The sequence below is a fragment of the Engraulis encrasicolus genome, chromosome 1, assembly GCF_034702125.1.
Source record: "Engraulis encrasicolus isolate BLACKSEA-1 chromosome 1, IST_EnEncr_1.0, whole genome shotgun sequence".
NCBI classification, from domain to species: Eukaryota; Metazoa; Chordata; class Actinopteri; order Clupeiformes; family Engraulidae; genus Engraulis; species Engraulis encrasicolus.
In genome coordinates this window covers 31,238,896-31,263,895 of record NC_085857.1, presented here as the reverse complement: position 1 = coordinate 31,263,895, position 25,000 = coordinate 31,238,896, and the positions used below count along the sequence as shown (strand labels likewise).

The following is a 25,000-nucleotide window of genomic DNA, read 5'->3' as shown; positions in this document are numbered from 1 at the left end:
AGAGAGACAGAGAGAGAGAGAGAGAGACACACACACACGCACTCTGCAAAAGCAATTGAGTGCACAAACAAAGCATATCTATGTAGTATGTACACACCACTTTAAAGAAAAAGCACAATATTACACATACACACAAGTGCCCACACGCACACCATTTAAGGGACAAAGACCGTCCTTGCTTGCACACACACACACACACACACACACACACACACACACACACACACACACACACACACACACACACACACACACACACACACACACACACACACACACACACACACACACACACACACACACACACTCCATTGCCAGAGACGCGCACACACACAATACACAAGCACTAATGCATGTCCTCATACAGCCACGTGTGTAAGCGCATCCACACACACACACACACACACACACACACACACACACACACACACACACACACACACACACACACACACACACACACACACACACACACACACACACACACACACACACACACACACACACACACACACACACACACACACACTAATCTAATGCATGTCCTCAACACACGTCCTCATACAGTCACGTGTGTAAACATATGCACGCATGCTGTGCACGCAAACACTGATACAGACAACAGACAGCACAGACCAGACACACACGCACACACACACACACACACACACACACACACACAAACACAAACACAGTGGTGTGTTATTCTTCCTGCTGGTCAGTAGTCTGGCCTGGTCCGTCCGCCTGCCTGCCTGGCCGCTGTGAGGTCTGCCTTGTTATTGTTGTGGTGTGTGTGCCGTGTGGGCGGTGTGTGGTGTGGGCGCGGTGTGTTTGCATTGCTGTCTTCGGCTGGCCGGCTGGCTTGTGGTGTGGTGTGGTGTGGTGTGTTGGGGTGGGGGAGCACAATAGAGCTACACAACAACAGTGAGCATCAGCAGCAGCAGCAGCAGCAGCAGCGGTGGGCGACAACAGCAGCAGCAACAGTGGTGGTAACCTCTGCCCCTGCTTTGCCCTTCCTCTCTAGCCCAAGAGTTCCTTTTTCAAACTTTATCATGACGACAAGGTCCCCAATATACCGGTAGATTGCAGCCGCACACACACACGCACACGCACACACACACACATGCACAGCTACACAAACAGCACCAGTAGTAGCAGCAGCAGCAGTAGCAGCAGGCAGCAGTAGTGTTGTTAGCCTCTGCTCCAGCACTACATGCCAGCACCCCAGGGGGAGAGAGAAGAGAAAGAGCAAGAGCACTGCACAGCAGAGCAGAGCAGAGCAGAGCAGAGCAGGCCAGGGAGCTGCACTGCAGCAGTCCGTCTGTGCCACAGGGGTTGTGCGGGGAATGGGGCTCATATTGGCTAGCACCTTACACACAGACACAGACACACACACACGCACACGCACACGCACGCACGCGCACGCGCACGCGCACGCGCACGCACACGCACACGCACACGCACACGCACACGCACACACACACGCACACGCACACGCACACGCACACACACACACACACACACACACACACACACACACACACACACACACACACACACACACACACACAGCACTACAGGGGACCAGAGCAGTGGGCCATGCAGCAGTCAGAGCCAGGGGTGTTATGCTTGGATGCTCTCTCAGTCTACCTACCACTCCACATGCACGCACACACCTCCCTACCATCAGCAGCACACAAACACGCACGCATATGCACACAAGTTTTTGTTTGGACTGGGTTAAAGAAATACCCTTTCTGCTCCCCCAGACTTTGTCCGGATGGCAACGGGGAAGTTGACAGATCTTTCCACTCTGGAACCCATTCTCAAAATATATCGTTTTGGGGTCTGAGGACGACCTAGTTGGTTCCCCCAAGACGCTGGTGTCATGTGGACGCGAGGCCCAAACGATAAAAAAATCTATTGTATTCGTCACCGAAAACGTTGCTGTGTGGTTAGGCCTGGGGATCCTCGAGAGAGGCACCCGTATACTAGGCTGGGCTGGTTTTCCCAGTTCAGAGCTGTAGAGAAGGGTAAAAAAGCAACACTGCATAGGGCAAAAACAATAGAATCTGTCCAAATGGGAAGTAAACTACAGTAATAGCAACAACAACATTGCGAAGGCAAGAGAAGAAGAGAAACATAGCAAGCATCGGCTTCAGTACATCTGACATTTTTTTTCAGACTTATTGTGATTAGCCAACCATCGGGTCAGTGGTGAAACCACTGGCATTTCAATTTGTGTGTGAATTATTGAGTATTTAATGTACTGTTATGTTTGTCTGTTATTGAGTTGCTGTTCGTGATATTTATTAAGCTTATTGTGACTTAGTCTAGTCTTTTTAAAATTAATTTATATACAGACTATTCTAGAGTCATAAATAAGGAAGGAATGAAATTCAATGAAATGGCTTCTCACTTGATTTTGGGCATCTTGCCAAAGATCATTCAGTCTTGCAGTTAGTTTGCAGAGTTATCAAACACACATACACACACACAGACAGAGCAAGTCAAAGCATTGTTGTTGCTGCGCGTTATCGTGTTCCTGGGGCCAGGGGGTTATCATACGCCATGCTTGAAAGGTGTGCTGTGTCGACGCCACGTAAACAATAAGTCTATTTGCTCTGGCTTAGAGAAACACGTCTGGCTTGTCGTCTTTTTGATACTCCCTTCAGCGGTTTTGTCTGAATTCAGTGACCCCCTGAGAAGAGGGGTAAATGTATTAATATTACATGAGATAAAGAAGGTTAAACACTGCTCGTTACAACAAGAATCAAACAGGTGCAGACTGACTGTGTGTTTCTGGTTAAGACACTTTGGTCAACTTCTGTTGTATTACTTGTTCAAATAAACTTTACCTGAACTTGTGCACACACATTAATTATACAGTTGTGGCAGGTGCAGAATTACATTCAGAGGTGACATGATTAGCATAAAGTTGCTGAAAATGTGCAGCATGACTGAGAAAATGTAGTCTAAATGGTTAAGTCTTCTGTGTTTCTGTCTTTTGAAAATGGACTACTTACTTTTCGCCAAACAAAATGGGTGACATGACCGAGTTAGCAACTGGACACGTTGCTAGGCGACAGTTAAGCATTCCATTTCCTCAACTAACTATTTTTAGGAGCCGAACAGAAGCTATGACACAGTAAAAAAAAAAAAACATTTCTAAAATACGAGTAAATTGTAAGTCCCCGACTACTTTTTTTCATTACAAGATAACATTAACTGTAATGTTTTGTATATTTTAATATTGTACAGTGTCCTTGGGTGTTGAATGCAAATAAAATGTTTTATTATTAGTAGTATTCTTATTACTACGGTATTATTATCACCATCATCATCATTTTCTTAGAACAAGCCCCTTCAGAGTGATTCAAGACCTCTAGCAAAACATTATGCCTTAAAAAATCTGACTGAAGCATTTATCGGTGACTGGTTTAAAATGTCTCAAATTGAGCCATGTAAACGCTGTGCTGAGCAGCGTTGTGTATTTATCTCTAATTCACAAGTCTTCTCCTCTCAGGTGCCGTCTCTCCTGACAGGCCAGACGTGACACCACTGCACTGGGAGCCCTTTTGCATACATTAGTCAAATAAGGCCCTTTTGCGTCAGGAAGCTGGAAGTGTTGCAGCAGCAGCTGTGTGTGTGTGTGTGTGTGTGTGTGTGTGTGTGTGTGTGTGTGTGTGTGTGTGTGTGTGTGTGTGTGTGTGTGTGTGTGTGTGTGTGTGTGTGTGTGTGCGTGTGCATCTGTTGCGCATGTGCATAACTGTGTGTGTATTTGTGTGTGTATGGCTGCTGTGAATGTGCATTATGGTGTGTGTGTGTGTGTGTGTGTGTGTGTGTGTGTGTGTGTGTGTGTGTGTGTGTGTGTGTGTGTGTGTGTGTGTGTGTGTGATAACAAGTGCTGCGTGTGTATACTGTATGCTTGCCTGGGTGTGTGCACATGTGAACGTTTTCTAGGCCTTTCCTCTTGTCTGCTTTTGCCTGCCTGGCCCTACAGATAGCCATCAAGCAGCACCACCTATGCTGCATCCCGTGGCCCATTGTTGTGCAGGACAATGGGGGAAAAGAGAGAGAGAGAGCTCCTGTGGTGGGGGGTGGAGGTATGGTGGTTATACTGTATGAGGGGTGGGGTGGAGGAAAAGCAAGCAAGCAGGCCCAGTGTTTTCCACACAGCATTCCTTGGACCAGTGGTTCTCAACCTTTTTTGAAGAAACGCCCCCTTGGCCTAATTACCAGCCTCCCCCTTGACATCCTCATATGACTGATAATGCCCCCCTTAGTTAGCCTGGTAAACCAGCGCCACCCGCTGGACGCCGCAAAATTTCAGCTGCGAGTGGGTCTGGCCTCGGATCTGAGAACGTTTTGAACTCTGTGCCCTGAGTCTCGCAAAACCAATTGCAACGCAGAGATTTGTTTTGAATCAAAGCGGGCAGGGTTTTGAGGGAGTGACGACGAGGCTTGCCACACCGTTGGGAAAGCACATCAACGGCAAAGATCGCCGATTGGTCAGAGCGCCGGCACGGTTTGAAAAAACAACAGGTCGTTCTCATCAGCAATCGTCCGAGGTAACGTTCATCGGGGCCAGACTAAATTACTCCGGTCTCACATTTAGGCTGGTTTATCAGGCTACCCCTTAGTATTAAAAAATGAAATGGACTAATGCGCCCCAACGCAACTAAGCACCGCCTCCTCTCAGCTGTACTCTTCTCAACGGGCCCCTAGAGCTCTCCGACGCCCCCTGGGGGGCTGTGCCACCCCCGTTGACAAACACTACCTTAGACATTTAATTTGTATCAGAGACATGTGACTCGTGATTGAATATTATCATTGTTACACACTTTCATGATATAATATGGAACTACAAATAGCCAATACATTTTTTTGCGAAGCAACGGAGACCTAATCAAGGTTGGAGGTGTTTGCTGGGAGAAACTTTACAGGCTGCACAGCCAGCAAAGCAGCAAAACAATTCTGCAATCTACGGGAAAGAGGTGTCGCCGGTGTTGGATGGGACTTAAGCTTGGCGTGTGACAATCATGATTGGTATTGATGATCCCTTAAACAATTTTTCTGAAGAAAACTCTTACTGTTTTCAGGCCAACCAGAACAGTACCGGTGCCTGCACCCGTTACGTTCAGCACAAAAGTGCTTACCTGCGAACCACCCATGCTCATACCGGGCTCTGAACTTTTCTGCATGTGACAGTGTGTTCGCAGTATAAACCTGCTGACGTTCCCGTTGTCGTCATGGTTCACGGAGAAAAAACAAGTATTTTTCAGTTCGCATGGCGAGCCAACTATCTAGCTTGCAGACGCCAAGATCTGCGGCCGGTTTGTGATTAGGTGCGGCGGGAACGGGAACTGGCACTGACATGGTTCTCAGTCGGTCTATATGCGCCATGTGTGGTTATATGGGGGTGGGGAGGAGCAAAAGCAAGCAGGCTGGCAATAGTCACGTCCACGTCATGTCAATATGGACTACCTATCTAGTTGCACTACAAAGCCTGTCAATGTGGACTACCTATCTAGTTGCACTACAAAGCCTATCTTGGGTGAATTGTTAGGGTCGCGGCTGGCACAAACTGAGAATGCCGAAACACGGCAGAGTAACCCTGGCATGATGCCTGAAACATTTTTACAGGTAGAAAAAACAATAAATGAGAGAATCCGGCCTTTTCTACTCCATAGGATTATGGTGAGGCAGTAGCAAACTCTGATGAGGTAGCACTGTGGCTCTGAACACTGAGCAAACAGCCGAGTACGACAGGGCAGAACTGAACAGAACACAGGAGTAGAGAGATGGAATGGAACCCTCAGGGCATTCTACAAGTCGAAGCCCTTTCATCACCGCAGACGCCAGGGGAGGGCTATGGGCATGGCCTGTGTGTGTGTGTGTGTGTGTGTGTGTGTGTGTGTGTGTGTGTGTGTGTGTGGTTACTAAGCACACATGGTCTTCCCACTACATCGGGCAGGAGGTCAGAACTCCACCTCCAGAGCCCATTGGACGACACACACACACACACAGACCCTTCCACTAACACACACAGCAGAGTAGAACATGGCAGAACAGAACAGAACACAGGAGTGGAGAGATGGAATGGAACCCTCTGGGCATTCTAGAAGCCCTTTCATCATTGCAAACGCCAGGGGAGGACTATGGGCATGGCCCACTGACCTCTAGACCTCTAGGCATGGCCTCTTTGTCTGTGTGTGTGGTTACTGAGCACACATGGTTTTCCCCTGCATCAGGCAGAACGTCAGAACTCCACCTCCAGAACCCATTCAACGACACACACACACACACACACACACACACACACACACACACACACACACACACACACACACGCACGCACACGCAAACGCACTTCCACTTTTACACAGACTTTCAATAAAAACACACTCGTTTTTACTTCCATTCAATGTCACATTGCTGCACGCACGCACACACACACACACACACCTTCCTGCACTCATCCCCGTAGCCCAAACATCCAGTTCCTCTTCCCAAGTTGTCCACAGACAGATACAGAGGGAGAGAAAAGCTGAGAGAGAGAGAGACAGAGGTAGAGAGAGAGAGAGAGAGAGAGAGAGAGAGAGAGAGAGAGAGAGAGAGAGAGAGAGAGACAGAGGTAGAGAGAGAGAGAGAGAGGGAGAGAAGAGGTATTGGGTGTTAGGTGCTTCATGGACGGCAGTCCAGGCACTTAATCAAGCGTTTCGCTGGGCAGCCTCTAGCGTGGCTCGCCTCGCCTCGCCTCGCAGCGTCTAGATGAGGATTGGTTGACACAAAAAAATAAAACCGAGACCTGGAACTCTGGCTCGATGGGGGTTGTGCTGTGCGGCTCTCACGAGCGAGCCAGTGAGCGCAAAGCAGTTTTGGATTACACGAGGAGGAGTGTGCGTGGTTGTGTGTGTGTGTGTGTGTGTGTGTGTGTGTGTGTGTGTGTGTGTGTGTGTACGTGCGTATGTGGGCAAGTGGTATCACTTTCACTCGCGCTTGTATGAACTCAACTGTCCCAACACACCTTTTGTCCTCACGGTAACGAGAGCCACTTTAAACTCATAACTTCGACTTGAACTCCTCAATCCACTCTCCAGTGAGCCTTTTATGCCCTTTGCTCTGATGTGGGTTTCACGCATCACAATACAGTTCTATGTACTGCAGTGTGTTTTACTCCCTGCATTACTTTGAATGAATGTTGAGTTAAATTTAGAATTGTGGTTCAGTTGTTCTCAATGCGAGGTTCATCGTACCAAAATACAGTCCTGAGCTGTACGAAATGAATGGCTTTGTAAATTCCTTGGTATTGCAGTTCTTGGAATATTGTAAAACTAGAAATGCACTAACAGAGTGCAAACCTCTGGTGCAAAAAACAACTCCATAACGGTTAGGCCAAGCATGCCCCAAGTATTATACTTGCACGGTATGAACAACGTCCTCTGTCTTGGTATATGATCATCACGACATCAAATTAAAGTTCTGTTGTTTGGGTATGATCATTGCATAGACTACTATGTGCTGTAATGGCATAAGAACTTAACTGGAAAAATAACCCCAATCCAGAATCAATTGCTCCACTATGGACGGTGCCTGAATGCTGAAATCCCTTCCTAGAACACCATTCCAAATACAGGACTATATACGAAATCCTTCGTTCATAGTGAGATAGAGGGGGAAAAAAATGAATCTAGTTGAATGAGACACAAATCATTAGAGTACTTCTCTGACAAGAAAGTGTGTAAAAAAAAGGCTGAATCACCAAACATGGATTGCACGCATCCACATGACGCACACGCACGGGCGCACACACGCACGCACACACTTCCTCATCCAGGTCTCCAGTCCCCTGTCGCCTCAAAGGGTTGTTGAACTGGATTATTGATGAAGACTTTTCCTCTCTCCTACCCACCTACATCTCCAAAGAGTAATACTCCTCGCAGGTCAGCAGCAGCAGTAGCAAAAAAAAAAGGTTACCCGACACGTCCCCTCACTGCTCTGCTGTTATCAGGCCCTTTTATATATATATATATATATATTAAAAAAAAACACACACCTCCTGGGGAGCTCCCAGCCAACACTCTCGCAAGACAGCGTGTGTGGTGTGAGTGAGTGAGTGAGTGAGTGAGTGAGTGAGTGAGTGAGTGAGTGAGTGAGTGAGTGAGTGAGTGAGTGAGTGAGTGAGTGAGTGAGTGAGTGAGTGAGTGAGTGAGTGAGTGAGTGAGTGAGTGAGTGAGTGAGTGAGTGAGTGAGTGAGTGAGAGAGAGAGAAAGAGAGACAGAGACAGAGACAGAGGACGACAAGGAAACAGGTAGGTGGTGATGAGGGCCAACTCTCTCCCAGAGCAGCCAACAAAACACACCGACACAGGAAAGAAAAGGAAGGAAACCAGGAAGGGGAAAAAGGGGTGGTGGTGATGGGGGCGGACTGGAGGGGTGAATCAGTCAACAAAACTGAACCGACAACAGAAGAGACAGGAAAGAGGAGAGAGAAAAAGAAAGAGGGAAGAGGGAAAAAAGGGGTGGTGAATGGGGGGTAGGGGTGGGGTGGGCGAGTGCTACGTGTTAAGAGGAAGTTGGCCGTTTCCTCCTCTCCAAACTGCTGCAGGTTTAATGCCAAGTGCAGCCCAATAGTGTTCACACTGCAGGAGCTTGTACAGTGGTATGAGAAAGCTTGGCCACCCTTTTGGAAAATAATTACATTGGTTTATCTCTCGTTGAGCTCTTGACGCAGCAACTTCTTTTCAAAAGAGAAATATATCAGTTGTATACAACTGTATAACAACACCAGGGGGGTATACTAAGAACATGGTTAAGTGATAGACCAGGCTTAGTTACCCTACACAGGAAGTGGTTAAACCTGCTAATAAGTGTGTCTGCAGGCATTGGTTTTTAGCTAGGAAGGCCTCCAGGCTCTTCTATTAGGTGATTTACCTCTACCACAATGTTACCTTAACCTGGTTTACGACTGAACCAGCTTCTTTGTATAACTAAAACAGATGGCATGACCACAAACAAGAGGTTTACAATACCAGCAGACCTACTGAATGATCATCATTAATGCCTCATTTTTAGGGCTGACTGCAGGGGTGCAACTACAGTATATGCGACATATGCGATGCAGGGGGGCGCCAGAGAGAGGGGGGCGCCAAAGAGAGGGCGTTGGAGGGCACCAAATAATTATTAAGTGTTTTTTTGGGGGGAGGGGGGGCACCAAAATCGTTTTTGCATACCCCCTGAGAAAAGATTAGTTGCGCCCCTGGCTGACTGACTCCCAACATTTTGCTCCTCTCCGTGTTACGGTCTCCCTTCATCTTCTTCAACCTCCTCTTTTCTTTTTCAAATCCTTGCCACACCACCAGAGGAAAAGAAAGAGAGCTGTTCAGGACATTGGCTTCTCCACATCTCCCTCTGGAGATAAAGGATATGTAACCACTGTGCTCACTCAGTCAAGCAGCACTAATGCCCATCAAAAGATAAAAGAGAGGGATGTCAACTTAGCACAGCAGAGATGGGAGCACGCACGGCTAACTAGACGATTAATAGCACAAGTGAGCGCCACAATAATTATAAGGAGCGTGTGATTAAAAGGCCACATGTGGATCCTCCAGCAGCATAATAGGCCGTCTCCTTTTCGCAGCCCAGTAGCAGAGTGAAGTGACAGCCCATGGCAGCCGCATATGGGTCAACAGGAGGCTGCAGCTGAAAACAGCCTGATTTTAGCGACCCAGAGATTAACTATTATTAGGAATCTGGAACAAATGAAAAGATACAGTGGAGAGGTGGAGGGAGGGAGGGAGAGAGAGACAGGGAGAGAGAGAAAGAGAGAGAGAGAGAGAGAGAGAGAGAGAGAGAGAGAGAGAGAGAGAGAGAGATGGAAAAGAAAAAAGGGCAATAAAGGGAGAGAAAGGAAGAGAAGATGATGGAGGAAGAGAAGGGAAGAAATGGGCAAATTGAAAGAGACATGGAGATAGACAGGAAGAGAGGAACATGAAAAATGAAAAATGGAGAGAGAGAGAGAGAGAGAGAGAGAGAGAGAGAGAGAGAGAGAGAGAGAGAGAGAGAGAGATGGAGGGAGTCATGGAAATGGAGAGAGAGATAAGTTGAAAGAAAGAAATTGGGAGAGAGAGGAAGAGAGAGAAATGAAAAGAGAGAGAGAACAGAGGGTATTAGCTCCTTGTCTTCCTGCCTGGCTCGGCTGAGGCTGAGGAGGTGAACTAATTATGTAACTTCCACCACAACTATTTTTCTCCTGCCCTTGCTCCACTTGTAAAAAAGATCAGCAAGCTGTGTGTGTGTCTGTGTGTGTGTGTGTGTGTGTGTGTGTGTGTGTGTGTGTGTGTGTGTGTGTGTGTGTGTGTGTGTGTGTGTGTGTGTGTGTGTTCTCCTGCCCTTGCTCTGCTTGTAAAAGATCAGTCAGTGTGTGTGTGTGTGTGTGTGTGTGTGTGTGTGTGTGTGTGTGTGTGTGTGTGTGTGTGTGTGTGTGTGTGTGTGTGTGTGTGTGTGTGTGTGTGTGTGTGAGATCATACAATCGTTCCAGTGTTTTCCGCCGACATGTTGTGTGGCAGACTCCAGGGGTTTTGTGCCCGTTTGTCAGATCTAATCTCTCTCCCGTTGCCTGGCCCCGAAACCAACTGTTACAGTTCGTAAATCAGACACACGCGAGAGCACACACACACACACACACGAACACACACACGAACACACACACACACACACACACACACACACACACGCACAAATGAATGTGTGGGCACACGCACGCACACACACACACACACACACACACACGCACACGCACGCGCACGCACACGCACACGCGAGCAGGTGTCAACCTTAGATTTGGTCCCCTTCTTTGCCCTCCTAAACCAGGGGTGGGGAACCTACAGTACATATATCGAGGGCCCTCGAGTCCATGGTATCCGCCTCCCCAACATAATTTTAGCAACTATTTCAGGCAGTTATTACCTCCGCCAAGGTCGCGTTGGTTTGTCTGTCCGTCTGTCTGCTTGTTTGTTTGTCTGTCTGTCAGCAGCATAACTCAAAAACTAATCAACGGAATTCAACGACACTTTGTGGAGCTGTTAGTAATGACCCAAGGAACAAGTGATTAAATTCTGGTGGTGATCCGGATCACGAACCGGAACAAGGACTTTTCAAAAGATTCTTCACCATCTTGACGCCTCCTAGTGACCAGAAATTGAATTGCGGGAACACCACAACAACAAGGCAGAAAGACTTATGGCCCGTACTCGCACAGAGAAATTCTGCTCCGCTCTCATTGACTTTGAATGGGGGCGATATTGCGCTTGACAGCGCGGAGGTGAAGCAATATCGCAGCGGGACGCGATTTGATATAGGCGAGCTCTCAATATCATGCACATTTGATGGTCCAATAACCAATCAGATGGGCGTATGGGTAGCAAGGGCGGGAGTTACACATTTTTTAGAAAAACATGGCGGCGATTTCTGTGATTTCCAGCATCACGTTTTTGCGTAATATAAAGACCCTAAATGCTTATAAATGTCACGACTACCACGGATTGATGTAAAAATGCCCCACGAACTTATGTAACACAAATAGGTCACCCCACATTGCCATTTGATCACTCGATGTTTTGAGCTAACCGGGTAAGCTAACGTTAGCATTTTACCCAAACGAGGCAGCTACAAGCTTATATTAGACTACTTCTGTACTTCTATAATGATATAACCGGGCTTAAATGTTATCTAGGACCAAAACACAATCGCATTTAAGCCATGTACACACTGTCTTGTGATATTGGGTGAGTAATGTGTGCAAACGACCGTTCGCCGTTTGCCATCTTGCTCGGTCTACCCGCTGTCTGCCGCGAGACACAGGCCGTGCCGCGAGGCTCGAAAGGCGGGTGAGAAGCGTAGTTAGCCCCGGGGAGAATCTAATGGGAGTGTCCGTGACCACACCCCCAGCTAGATATTGCACGCCGCGGATTCCGCCTGGCAGTTTTCCCAGTGGGTACTAGGCGTTAGGGTGTAACATAGTCAAATGTTCTATCAAGCAGCTTCCTTGACGGAGGTCTGCGCTCTCTGAGTGCTTCTAGGTTGTCTATTTTTATTTAACTGCATGAGCAGCATTTGCTTGCGAGATGACTGGATCAATGATAGCACAGCTCAGTGGTCAATTGGCTCTTTTTGCCAAAAAGGTGGGAGATGTGCAAGCACACACCATATGGGTGTTATGAATCTCATCTATGGAAGTTTTGGTAACACTTAACTTGACACCGGCGTCATAGGTATGAGATAACGGTGTCATAACCGTGTCATAATAGTGTCATGAACGAGTCATAAACATAATGCCAATTTCAATGTCATGGCCATGAAAAGTTGACTTTAAGATTGTCTTTAAGTGAAATTCAGTTATGACAAAGACAGGCCTAACAAAGTCATACAATGTTTATTACATTGACAATGTTTATAACACATTCATGACTGCATTATGACAATGTTATGACACAGTTATGTCATACGTATGACGCCGGCGTCAAGTAAAGTGTTACCAAAGTTTTCTTCAGTGTTTCGTCTCACGTAGAACGTCTCTGATACAGCACATTAAGCCAGCCACTAACTACCCAGATCTTCGGCGTTGCTACTAGTCAAGTCAAGAACAATGCAAGTACTTTCTGAACTCTTGAGAACTCGAGAACTCCGCCCACTTTGTCAGGAAGCAATCAACTTTCAGCAGCTCCAACGGCCCTGTGTAGAGGCGTGTTCGAAGCAGACACGTGGTCGTTCTATTGGGACTTAGAAAATGTTTGGTGTAAACTTCGGCACAGCCTTTTCTGGCCTCGACCAGTAGTAAACCAAGGGAGTTGGGTCAACCATGCAGTTTGAGAAACGTTAATTGATATGCTCTCGGTCAGATTGATCTCTTGAAGAGATTTGAAAGTCGATGATAATCAGGCTTGCCACTAACTATCCAGACGAATTGAAAAAAGCCCATAGCCGTCACCTGACCATTCTGTGACCTGACTCTTTTAAAGACACTACCGAAACTTAAAGACTTAGACAAAAGAAAGCCAGCAGATGAATGGCACAATACTACTGCTAGAGCACACACCAGATGCTTAGAAAAAACACCCGCCAGACACCCGCAAGACATTAAGGCAGTGACATAAAGCACAGATATACTTAAGACTGAATCAATGTCAAAAGACAGGAGGGGAGTCCGCGTTCAGTGGCAGCTCATTATACCTAACCCAGCAGGACGACACCTTGAACTCCACCTGTCCTCTGCTTCCAATCCCTAACACACGGTACAATACATCTGAACTTCACATCCCCTGTGCTGAAAAAGATGGTGATTTTGGATGTATGCCTTACCAAACACATAATAACAACTACTCTGCCCTACAAAGGCAAAGTGCAGTAACTACATATCTTGTCAAAATCGCATTTAGACTGGAAATGGTCTTCACTCCTCCTTTACGTTGTAACAAACCCTTATGGTCCAACTGTGTCCTGTTTTGGAGATATCGCTATGTCAAATTTGCAATAACTACACTATCCATTCTAATACTAATACTTTGAAGTAGGGGTCGACCGATACAGGCTTTTTAATGGCCGATGCGATACCGATTTTTTTTTCATCACCGTTGGCCGATACCCGATTTCCGATACCCGATATTTGGGGCCGATATGGGTTTAAAAAAAAGGTTAAAAAATGACAAATATTCCAGGTCTCCAGTTAAAAATAAACATTCCTTTAACATTATCAAGAACTAGGTAGAGGTAGAACTTGTAACATTTAAACACCCACTCTAACAATCAAGTACCGTATTTTTTGGACTATATGTCGCTCCGGAGTTTAAGTCGCAACGGCCCAAAAATGCATTTTGAAGATGAAAAAAACATATATACGTCGCACCGGACTAATCGTCGCACATTTTTGAAAGGTTATATCCATGGAATCTATGTTGTGATAACTGGCGCATGGTAAGCTGCTGCTCAAAGACGCATTGTTTTATAAACCAGCATCTGAAGCAGTGGCAACGCATTCAGAGGTGGTGGTAATGCACCAACTAAGATGGTTTGCCAACCGCCATAAAACCACAAAAAGAAAAAGAAGAAGAAACAGTGATAACGCGCCATGTTGCCCTGTAGTCAGAACAACATTCAATTTTCGGCATTGTTTTGCGTTTGGACCGTGGGAGGGTTCGAGGCAACTTTATTCCGTCTCCAGAGCACGCCTTTCTTTACCCCCTTTTCTGAGACTTCAGCCCATGACGGTATCAAAGGTGAGGGGGATTTCATTCATGTTGTGTAGCCTATGGTAGTGTCACGTTGTGCTCGTTTGTCAGAAACTCGCGGAAATGACCGATTTTCACCTGGAAGTCGGCTGACTGTCTTTAATAACACAGACGCTCGTTCTCGGATAGAGAGGCGATTGCGTTGCATAGCGCAAATAAATCCACGAGAGGGGATTGCATTGCATAACGCGATAAATCCACGAGGTCCCTGACTTCCGCAAAAAGTCCTATTCATTTCTTTGGCAATGTCATGGAGCCCGTAACAAGACCGTTGACTCGCAGCGCGCGCGTTGTTCGAGAACACATTTGTCCTGTATTCAGCTCTTCTTCTAGACGTGGGCCTTGAATCTTCAGATAGCTTTTTTTTCACAACATGCACATTTCCCTCCGCTTTTCTCCAGTCCCCAAACAGTTTTCCATTGCATCCAAACTTTCGTTCAGCTGCCCTATTGCCATTTTCGGCAGCATATTTAATTACTTTCAGCTTGAACTCAGCAGTAGGCTATATTAACTTCTTTTGGGTGGTATATTTCTTTTCAGTCGTCATTAAATGCTATTTTTTGTTGTGGTAAGTTGTAACATTTTTTCTATCAGTGGTAGGCCTATTAGGCAACACAACATAGGCCTAGTTGCGCACATAGCTCTCCGGTGGAGAAAAAAAACATATATATGTCGCACCAGAGTATATGTCGCATGTCCAGCCAAACCATGAAAAAAAGTGCGACTTGTAGTCCGAAAAATACGGTAATGTCTAACAATATAGTAATAAAAAAATAAAGTGTCTTGGTGCTTTTAAAAAACCCCGGATGACATAAAATAATAAATATTGCGTATCGCCCAAAACCACACTCGTATCGGCCGAAACAGATACACTTAAAAAATGCAAATATCGGCCCAATATCGAAACCGATATATATACAATCGGTCTATGCTTACTTTGAAGGCCTTTTTCTCAGTTTCAGTGTTAGCGTAGTTACTGCACTTTGCCTTTGCACCGGTAGAGCGGTAGAGCAGTATAGCTGGCCGACACAGCAGGGCGGCACCTTGAACAGAAGAACACTTGTCGTCTGCTTCCAAGCATAATACAATGAAAGTCTATATTTCATATTATTTATTTGTTGAAAGAAATGGAGGATTTGCTGCATGCCTTACCCAACACATGAAAATGCTGAATGTATATAATTATAACAAACACAGTAGGATGGAACATCGAACAGAAAGCAAAGGTACTTCATATTCCTTTGTTGATGAAGTTGGTGGATTTGATACATGGGTGGGAGACGTGACGCCTTGTTTTTTCGTAACATTGGTTAAAAACCTACAAAACTGTTATTTTCCTTTAAAAAACAAATGTCAATGAAAGAAGATGTGGTACATTATGTTTCATATTCATATATTCATATATTCATTATGTTTCATATTCATATCATCATACATAGATGAGAAGAAACATTTTTTTAAGATTTATGTAAAGGTTTATATGTCAAATTTCCTGCGGTGTGACTGTAACATTAATGAAACAATATATAATAATATATATATAAATTAACCAACAACATTTTGAATAATGTATGAAGCATTTGGCATGATTTCATAAATCTTAACTTTAGATTAAGATATGTGAATGTGGAAAAAACTCAAGACAGTAATATTAACTACAAGTTCAATTTCGTAACACAAATTGCGTCCTGTGGGGTGACATGTATGTCAATGTTTGCGAATGGGCAGCTGCAAGGCCAACTACAAGGGTCTTAAAGACTGGCTCCTAACCAGTCAGTACCTCAGTTATTGGAGAGTGCTGTGGAAGTTTAAGGTGACTCTTAACCTCTTAATATGTCTTCATATTGCAATCTTTCTGTCACGCAATGCTTAGGTTAATTTTATTGTGTCCTGTGGTGTGACTGCTCTTATAGGAGGAAAACAAAGTTTTTTTTATTAATGAAAACACATATTAAGATTAAACACAATATCATTATCAAGTTAGCATGAGCTCAGATGTCAGTCATGTATACAAAAGGATTAAAATGGCCATAATGCAGTGAATTCCCTGTGGTGTGACTCCATTTTCCTGCGGTGTGACATGCCTATGCTATGTGTTGATGCAGGACACATTTTCCCAAAAATGGCAAAAATAAGGTGAAATTCCACAGACCACTAAGTGCTTTATTTTTTTTCCAATTTTTATCCATCATTTTTTTCAGGAATTTGAAAAACTTTTTTTTTTTTTGCGTTACGTCCCCTTAAACGTCAACCACCCACATGTGTTACATACTACCACAATGCAAGTCTGCATTGCATATCCCTTAGAAAATATGTGTTACTGAACACATACATGTAAGTTGACACATAATGATTTTGCTTTTGTCCCCCAGTGGGGTTCTGCAAAGTCATGCAAGGTTGTGCTTTTCAGAGACCCACACTGCTTTGTTTGTTCAAGTGAGTCCATGCATAGCTTACTGCTACTGACTTGGCAAAGCAGGATTAGGTCATATAAGCCTGTTGATTCATATGCCGAATATGTAAGTGTGTGAGAAGCTTTTTTATGCACTTGCTTGATACATGGGGATCATTTGGTGTTTTTTGTAAGTCATGTGCACAGACCACCCAATAAGACGTTTTGACCGGAAAACAATTTGACTTTTTGGCGTGTTTGCACATAATGTATTAATAATTTACCTATTTATAACTTCCCCTTATTATACCTAATGTTTCTTATTTTTACCCTCTCAATTTTATGCTTCAAATCCTTTTTCATACGCTGTGATTTCTTTTTCCTTTTGTTTGTGAAGGATATTGATGTAAAAGCTGATTTCAAGTACCCTTCCTCAAATAGGAAGCCCCATAACCAAAATTGTGCGAGATGGTTGGCTGGCTTCGCATAATGTGACCTTTGTTAACACAATGGTCATTCAAAACCACCAGAGAAAGAGAGAGAGAGCGAGAGTGAGAGAGAGGATGCATTCACACTTTCTCCCTAGTTGTGTGTGTGAGATTGTGGGAGATAAGGGAGGAGAGAGAGAGAGAGAGAGAGAGAGAGAGAGAGAGAGAGAGAGAGAGAGAGAGAGAGAGAGAGAGAGAGGAAGAGAGAGAAAGAGAGAGAGAGAGGGAGGGATGGAGGGAGAGAGAGAGAGAGAGAGGGGGGGGAGAGAGAGAGAGAGAGAGAGAGAGAGAGAGAGAGAGAGAGAGAGAGATTACTCCACCTGCCCAATCAGCTGCACGTTTTATGGGAATGATTCACTTCATTTTATAGTCAGTCTGTCTAACTCTCACCTTTTATTGAACACTGCAAAGTCCAAAGTATGCAGGCGTCAATGCATGCGTGAGTCATTTAGCTCAGGCAGTGTTATTGTGGATTTTTAAGGTTTCAAAACACGACCATGTGTCTGTGTACTTTGACATCCCTCTCTGACGTAAAGCCGGAAATGTTTAAAGCACCAACAATGCCTCTTTTCCACTGCCGATTGTCCTGTTGGCCTACAGCTCGACACAGCGTGACTTGGCCAGCACTTTTTGCTTTGCCATTGAGCTGTATCGTGACTATTCAAAAAGCAAAAAGTGGCAGCCGAGTCTCACTTTGTCGAGCTGTAGGCCTACCAGAAAAACGGCAGTGAGAGACGGCAAGAGAGGCATAAGTGGTTTTACTCTTTGGTCGTCCTATTGCTCCAGTGTTTCGGGCAGACCGTGCGATCATGCGAAGTTCAAGGCGGTTCAATTCATTTTTTTTGCAGTAACATTTGCTGCCAGCGGTCCTGTGTGGTTTCAGATGGAGTATAAAGCAAAGACACGGGGTGCATTCCAATATGCGCACTCCCAACCTCCACTTGTGCTTGTGGCCTCACGTTTTGCTGACGTCCCACCTCCATGGAGAAAACAATTAAGTTTCCCAGCTGTCAGCCTAGCGACAACAACTATTGGGGGACTCTTCTTCATTCACCATCCCGATTGCAAATGAGAACTGTGCTTTTGCAAGATATTGAATTCATTTTCTGTCGTCAGTGATGTCATCATGAGGTCACAAGCAGGCAAGTGAGCAAGGGAGGACGGAAGTCCGCATATTGGGAGTCCACCCATGGTGCAGAGACACGGTCCACCCCATAGCAAATGAATGGTGTCTAATAGGATGAATTAGTCAACAACGCAAATTAAGCTTCTTTGTAAATTAAGTCGCCGCTATGAGCTTTAGGGGATAAATCGTGTTGCTCATGTGATATTGACAGAATCATGTGATCTACTACATGACATGGTCTTTATTCTGTTGTGTTGTGTTGTGTTTTGGGTTCCACCCCAAACCTGATTACGGTATGTAAAACCAGGTGCGCAGACCTGCGTCACGTGCAAACTCTCCAAAAAGCAGTTGATTCAGAACCGCAGATTGATCAACATAGCTGCAAATAGTACTGCCGCACGCGACTGAAAAGCAGGAAAACCTGGATGCGTGGCAATGATAGTTGCTGGAGTGAAATGGCTTGACTGTAGGGAAGTTGGGTATGTATTTAGAAAAAAAAGAAGGCATCGCACACCAATAACTTTCTTTTTGAGGTGCTGGCCACTAGTGCAATCAAATATGAAAGAAAATAGAAAAGACAGTCTGCTCCCTATTTCATTAAAGTGACGTTTCGGCTGTCTGGTCTTCTTCAAACTTACCTTTGTTGGAAGAGGGTCAGACGGCCAAAACGTCACTTTAATAAAATATGGAGCAGAGTGTGCCGCATCAGCTCTATGTTCTTTGAAACTTGGGTATGTAGTGTACACCATGATGTGGGGCAGGTGTCTGTATGACTGATGTGCTACAAAACTTTAATATCATGACCCATGAGGGACACACATTTGCACCCCACCACCAATGCACCCATTTGCAACGAGGGACACACATTTGCACCCCATCACCAATGCACCCACCCACACACACACACACACTCACACTCACACACACACACACACACACACACACACACACACAAATATATGACATGCATATGACACACATATACACACACAAACACACGCATGCACACACACCTGCTGCCACCACGGACAAACACACCCGTACATACACAAACAGTCCGCCCCAATGTACACATAACAAACGTTACCCCAACACACACACACACACACACACACACACACACACACACACACACACACACACACACACACAACCACACACACACACACACACACACACACACACACACACACACACACACACACACACACACACAATCTCCCTTACCCAGAGCTTGGCTTCGAAGTAGAAGGCGTCCAACAGCTTGACGATGTTCTTGTGGTCGCACGACGCTAAGATCTCAATCTCCACCATGTAGTCCTCCAGCTCCTCTTCCGACTTGGTGTCGATCACCTTAGCGGCCGCCAACACACCTGTCTGCTTGTTCTGAGCCTGGAGAGAGAGAGAGAGAGAGAGAGAGAGAGAGAGAGAGAGAGAGAGAGAGAGAGAGAGAGAGAGAAAACAAAAAGAGGGACAGAGAAGAGAGGGGGAGACAAATCGAAAGAGGAAGAAAAACAAATAATTAGGAAAGGTCAGAGAAAAAAAAACTCCATCAGAAACACAGAAAGGAAGGAAGGACGGAAAGAAGGGACAAAAAAGGAAGAATGAACAACAGTCAATTTTTTTGGTGGCTGGCGTTGGTTTGTTTGTTGGGCTGGGTCACCGGGTCTTTATGACAAAACACGACACAACACAGAACACTGGGCCCATTATGCCGGGTCTGGTTCGAGAAAAAAAAGGAACCCATTTAACCAACCAAACTACAGAGCCTACAGGGCATATTGCACAACAACAAAGCCCATTCAAACAGCTGGCATCCCCCCTCAGACTGGATTAAAAACCTGCAGCCCTAGGGCACTGGGTTATAAACCACCGGACATATTGGCAGTGGCACATTAACTTACAATGTGGCAACTAACTGTTGCTGGATCTGAAATGGCACACTTGTGCACTTCGGGCACTATGTTTCAGTACGCACTGAAAAATGATTGAAGTGCACAAGTGCGCCATTTAAGATCCAGCATGTGTGTGGGTTCCGTTTTGTTTTTCCTCCAACAAGGCCGGCATATTGCGTTGCTTGTTGAGGACCATGAGGGTAGACATTGTCTGGGGAAATGCACAGCTATGGGCCCGTTTATCTTAAGATTGGCATGATGGATTTTCTTCAGGTGCCAGATTCTTAAAGGGCAGCGACAAAGAGTGTGTTTTTCCCAAACTTGAGTCTTTTTCTGTCATTGTCCGTTGAAGCCCATGAAAGCAGAGCTTGTTTGGGGAAATAATATATGGTTGAGTGCCTGCTAGTCTTTGAAATTGCCATTGACAGTTTCCGTCCAAAGAGACAACTTTTTAGTGGCAATATAAACTGTTTTTCCGGAACAAGGTCTATTTTTTCCATTGGCATGCCAGTGTTTGAGATTAGCAAGGGCAACCCCCGCAACCCCCCCCCCCCCCCATTCGTTTCCTCAACATTTTTATTGCACTGCCTGACAAAAATGTGTGTGAAACACAGTCCTAAGGGTCCTAAGGCTGTGTTAGTAGGCACTGAGATTTGCATGTTGACAGCACTTTTCCTCAAGAGTATGACTCTGTGTAAGCCAAACACGAACACAGTGACAACAATAAACTGCATCTCTAAGGACTACCCTTTTATTTGCTCTCGCCACGATTAACTGTGTGCACACGTGCTACTATTTGCTCACTTGTCACTTACAAGTAATTTTATTTGCGCTGGCAAAAGCCAGTGTTCCCTCAAGTCTAGCAGTAGAGCTCATATCCGCTGGTCTTGAACACTAACGTGGATGTATGCATGCATTCAGTCTGGGTGCGACTTGGTCCCAATAAATCGCCCATTAACGCGCTGATTTTATTTGCCAGGTGACTTCACTGAGATGTAATTAAGTTTGCAGCATGGAGTCGGCACACTGTGATATATTAGCTTCTAGCCGACAACCTCCAGAGAGCTCCATGTTAGTCGAACGACTGTAAGTCATTCTAGATCCTTGCATACTTTCCTGTGGCCTCAGTCCTCTTGCTGTGCGTCGCTTCTCCGTGAAAAACAAAAAACAAACACAAAAACAACATGCGTACTCTTAATCAATTAGACCCTACATGTTTTTAGTCACAACCTACGTGGTATCAAACACTTGCATCAACAGGCGTCTCGGGCGAGAATACTGGTGGGGCATTTTAATCGTAAATCATGGTATTCTTAATTAACTGGGAGGCCTATTAATCGGAACTATGAAATGCTGTCGTAAAATACAACTTAAGTTAGGCTTGTGAGCTTATTTGCATTGCAGGTGAAAATACAGCAGTTTTTTTTAAAGGCACCCATGAAGAAGTATTGCAAAAAACACACACAAAAAAACATGCTGTACAATCATCAAGTCTGGCGGCAACACAACGAAACTCAAATTTATGCATTTTCCATTACAACAGTGCAGTGCTGTGAGTGCCTAGTCAGTAATCCTGTGTACCCGTGTATTCCTAAATACCAAAAGGCACGACTTACAAATGCCATGACCCCTTCCTCTAGGTCAGTGTTTCTCAAACTTTTTCAGACCGAGGACCACTTTGTCTCCCCAATAATGTTCAGGGAGCACCTGTCAACTGAATTGGCAGTTGAGGGGTGGTAATTTGACACTGCCAATTTCGATGCAGATCGCTTCCTTTTTATTCACATTACAAGCCTGTCTTGTTGTGGTGAAAATAAGACTTCAGCTACACTTAGGTTTGTAATAATGTTACAATTATAGCCTACTGCTAGCTTGTCTTGGAAAAAAAAAAAAAAACCCTCGCGGACCACCTGAGCTCTGTCGCGGACCACACTTTGAGAATCACTGCTCTAGGTCACCATTAGGGGTTGACTGATAGAGGTTTTTTAACTTAATGGCCGATGCGAAACCGATTTTTTTTTTCATCACCCTTGGCCGATACCCGATACCCGATATTTGGGGCCGATATGGGTTAAAAACGAGGTTAAAAAATGACAAATACTCCAGGTCTCAAGTTAAAAATAAACATTCCTTTAACATTATCAAATTGAGGTAGAACTTACATTTAGTAACATTTAAACACCCACTCTAACAATCAAGTAATGTCTAACAATCAAGTAATAAAAAAATAAAGTGTCTTGGTGCTTTTAAAACAAACAGAATGACATAAAATAATAAATATTGCGTATCGGCCAAAACCACATGCTTATCGGCCGATACCGATACACTTAAAATATGCAAATATCGTCCCGATACCGATACATATATCGGTCTATCCTTAGTCACCATGAGACAACACCGAAGTAGTTTGCTAAAACCTTCAATTAGAAAGGTTCAGAAATGCAACGACTGATTCAAAAGAAGCTTTCTGTTTTGCCTTATGAGAACGTATGCTCTAACTTACTTAAGGTAACAGTCACTACTACGACACAAACAGGGCATTCCTACTAACATTATATCTGTGCTTTAAAAAGAAAACAAATAGTGAAACAACCCTTGCAAACTGAAAGACGGGGGTATTGTTCCAGGAAAAAATCTGGAGTGAGATATACTGGATGCTACCCAAGCCTGGTGCCTTGACACATCTGAAAAATCAAACCATGACAATGCAGGCCTATCTCTTCCACTGAGATTTATGGTGAATAACACAGAGAGAGAGAGAGAGAGAGAGAGAGAGAGAGAGAGAGAGAGAGAGAGAGAGAGAGAGAGAGAGAGAGAGAGAGAGAGAGATGCACCAACTAACCTCACACAATCACACAAACCATGACAAGGCTGAAAGGCCTCTTCTACAGAAGATGAATGGCTAAATACACAGAGCGAACGCAGAGAGAGAGAGAGAGAGAGAGAGAGAGAGAGAGAGAGAGAGAGAGAGAGAGAGAGAGAGAGAGAGAGAGAGAGAGAGAGAGAGAGAGATGAACAGTCCCTGTCATTTCTGTATGTAATTGGGGTCTGCAGCAGTCGTTGGATTACCGTGTGTGTGTGTGTGTGTGTGTGTGTGTGTGTGTGTGTGTGTGTGTGTGTGTGTGTGTGTGTGTGTGTGTGTGTTGTTCCGTGTTGGGATGCAAGGGCCCCTCAGAGGTGATAAGACTCAGTGCCAATCATGCAAATGTGGCTTTGTGCTGCTGTAGGGGCCAACCAAGGACAGCAGCAGGGAAAACATGCATGCACGCACGCACACACACGCACGCACACACGCGCGCACACATGTACACATGCACACGCGCCTCACTGACCCAACGACTGCAGCAGGCCCCAACTAGATTGCATTCTCGTTCTCGCAGAAAATTCTAAAAGTGGGCTTGCCTTTACGCCGCCAGAGCAAAAAAATGACATACATGCTATTCGAACACAACAAAATCTGAAATGCAGTCTGGGTCAAAGTGGGATTCGAGGTTGTAACCCTCTGATCTCCAAACCAACACCATAGCCACTAAGCCAAGCAACTGGCTGTAATTAGTTCTCCAGCAAAACTACAGCAGAGTTCTAGAATCCTACTCAAATTTGGCAGTTGAGAATTCTCAGGTGTTGCCTGTCCTGCTGGTTCACACAAACACACTACCGTGTGTACAGTAGCCAACACACGCACATAGAAAAAGCACAGTAAACAACTGCTGTAGGCCTAGAGAATTTTGGAATTCATTTACATCTGTTTTGGTAGCAGGGCTCTGTGCCTAGTGCACGGTTTTCAATGGCAGCCGTGGCATGGCCAAATGAAAGTAACAACCTGACAGAGGTGTGCTGCACCTTTTATTTTGCTAGGAAAATGAAGTGACGGGGGCTTCTCTGCCAGAAGCAGGGCTTGACACTGGCACCTGCATGCTGGTAAAACTTGCCAGTGGCTAGTAACACTTTCAATGTCACGAGCCAATTTGGCTGGCAGCTTATTCCTTGGTATGACATACGGTACGTAGTATGCTATAGTCTGTTGTTTGCCCATTGTGTATCAAATGTTTATAAATTCAAGAAAAAGCTCAGTAACTCTGTTTGTATTTTCTTGATAGACTTCCATGTAGAAAGCTATACACTCATCTTCCTTTAGCAGAGCATCTTCTGGGTTTAGATGTAGGCCTACAGTATCATGATAAAGGGAAAAAAACAACAATATCAAATTTGCGGCTGGTGGAATAGCTGAATGAAGTGAATAAATTAAACTGTCAGAAAAAAAGTATTGTGGGGTGAAAGTGTGGTGACCCGAAATGTTGTGCTAGATGGTGAGGCGAATTTGCAACGTGACCGTATTAACTATTCAATCCTGATTATCATGACTGATCTAGCCTGACAAGCCAGACTAAATGTGAGATTTCTGTGAATGGGTGGTTGACGTTTAAGGCCGTAACACACTTAAAGAAGGAAACATATTCCAATTCCTGAAAAAATGGGTGGGAAAATTGAAAAAAAAGGAAAAAAATGGGGATGTCAGTGGTCCGTGGAATATTGCCTAATTTTTGCCATTTTTGGGAAAATGTGTCCTGTGGTGTGACATCATTGGTGTGACACTTCCTTAAGATACAATAAAATGATTAATATTCTGCACAAACACATTCCCAATGCTCTTTCTGCTATTGTTCCTTCAAACCCACCCCACACACACACTACTACCCACCCGCACCCCCACCCCAACCCCTACACGCCTATGCATCGTACAGGCAGACAACTGTGATTTCACTGTATTACTTGTAATAATTGTGTGAATGTGACAAATAAATATCCTGG

At 45.0% G+C, this 25,000-nt stretch overlaps 1 protein-coding gene across 1 annotated transcript in view; it reads right to left on the bottom strand.

Moving 5' to 3' along the window:
- The window catches only part of slkb (STE20-like kinase b), a 104,937-nt gene that overhangs the window by 71,923 nt on the left and 8,014 nt on the right, over positions 1 to 25,000 (bottom strand). Inside the window, exon 2 of the mRNA XM_063200056.1 lies at positions 19,521 to 19,685. Within this exon, the coding sequence (XP_063056126.1) occupies positions 19,521 to 19,685 (165 nt within the window). The remainder of the gene's footprint in view (positions 1 to 19,520; positions 19,686 to 25,000) is intronic.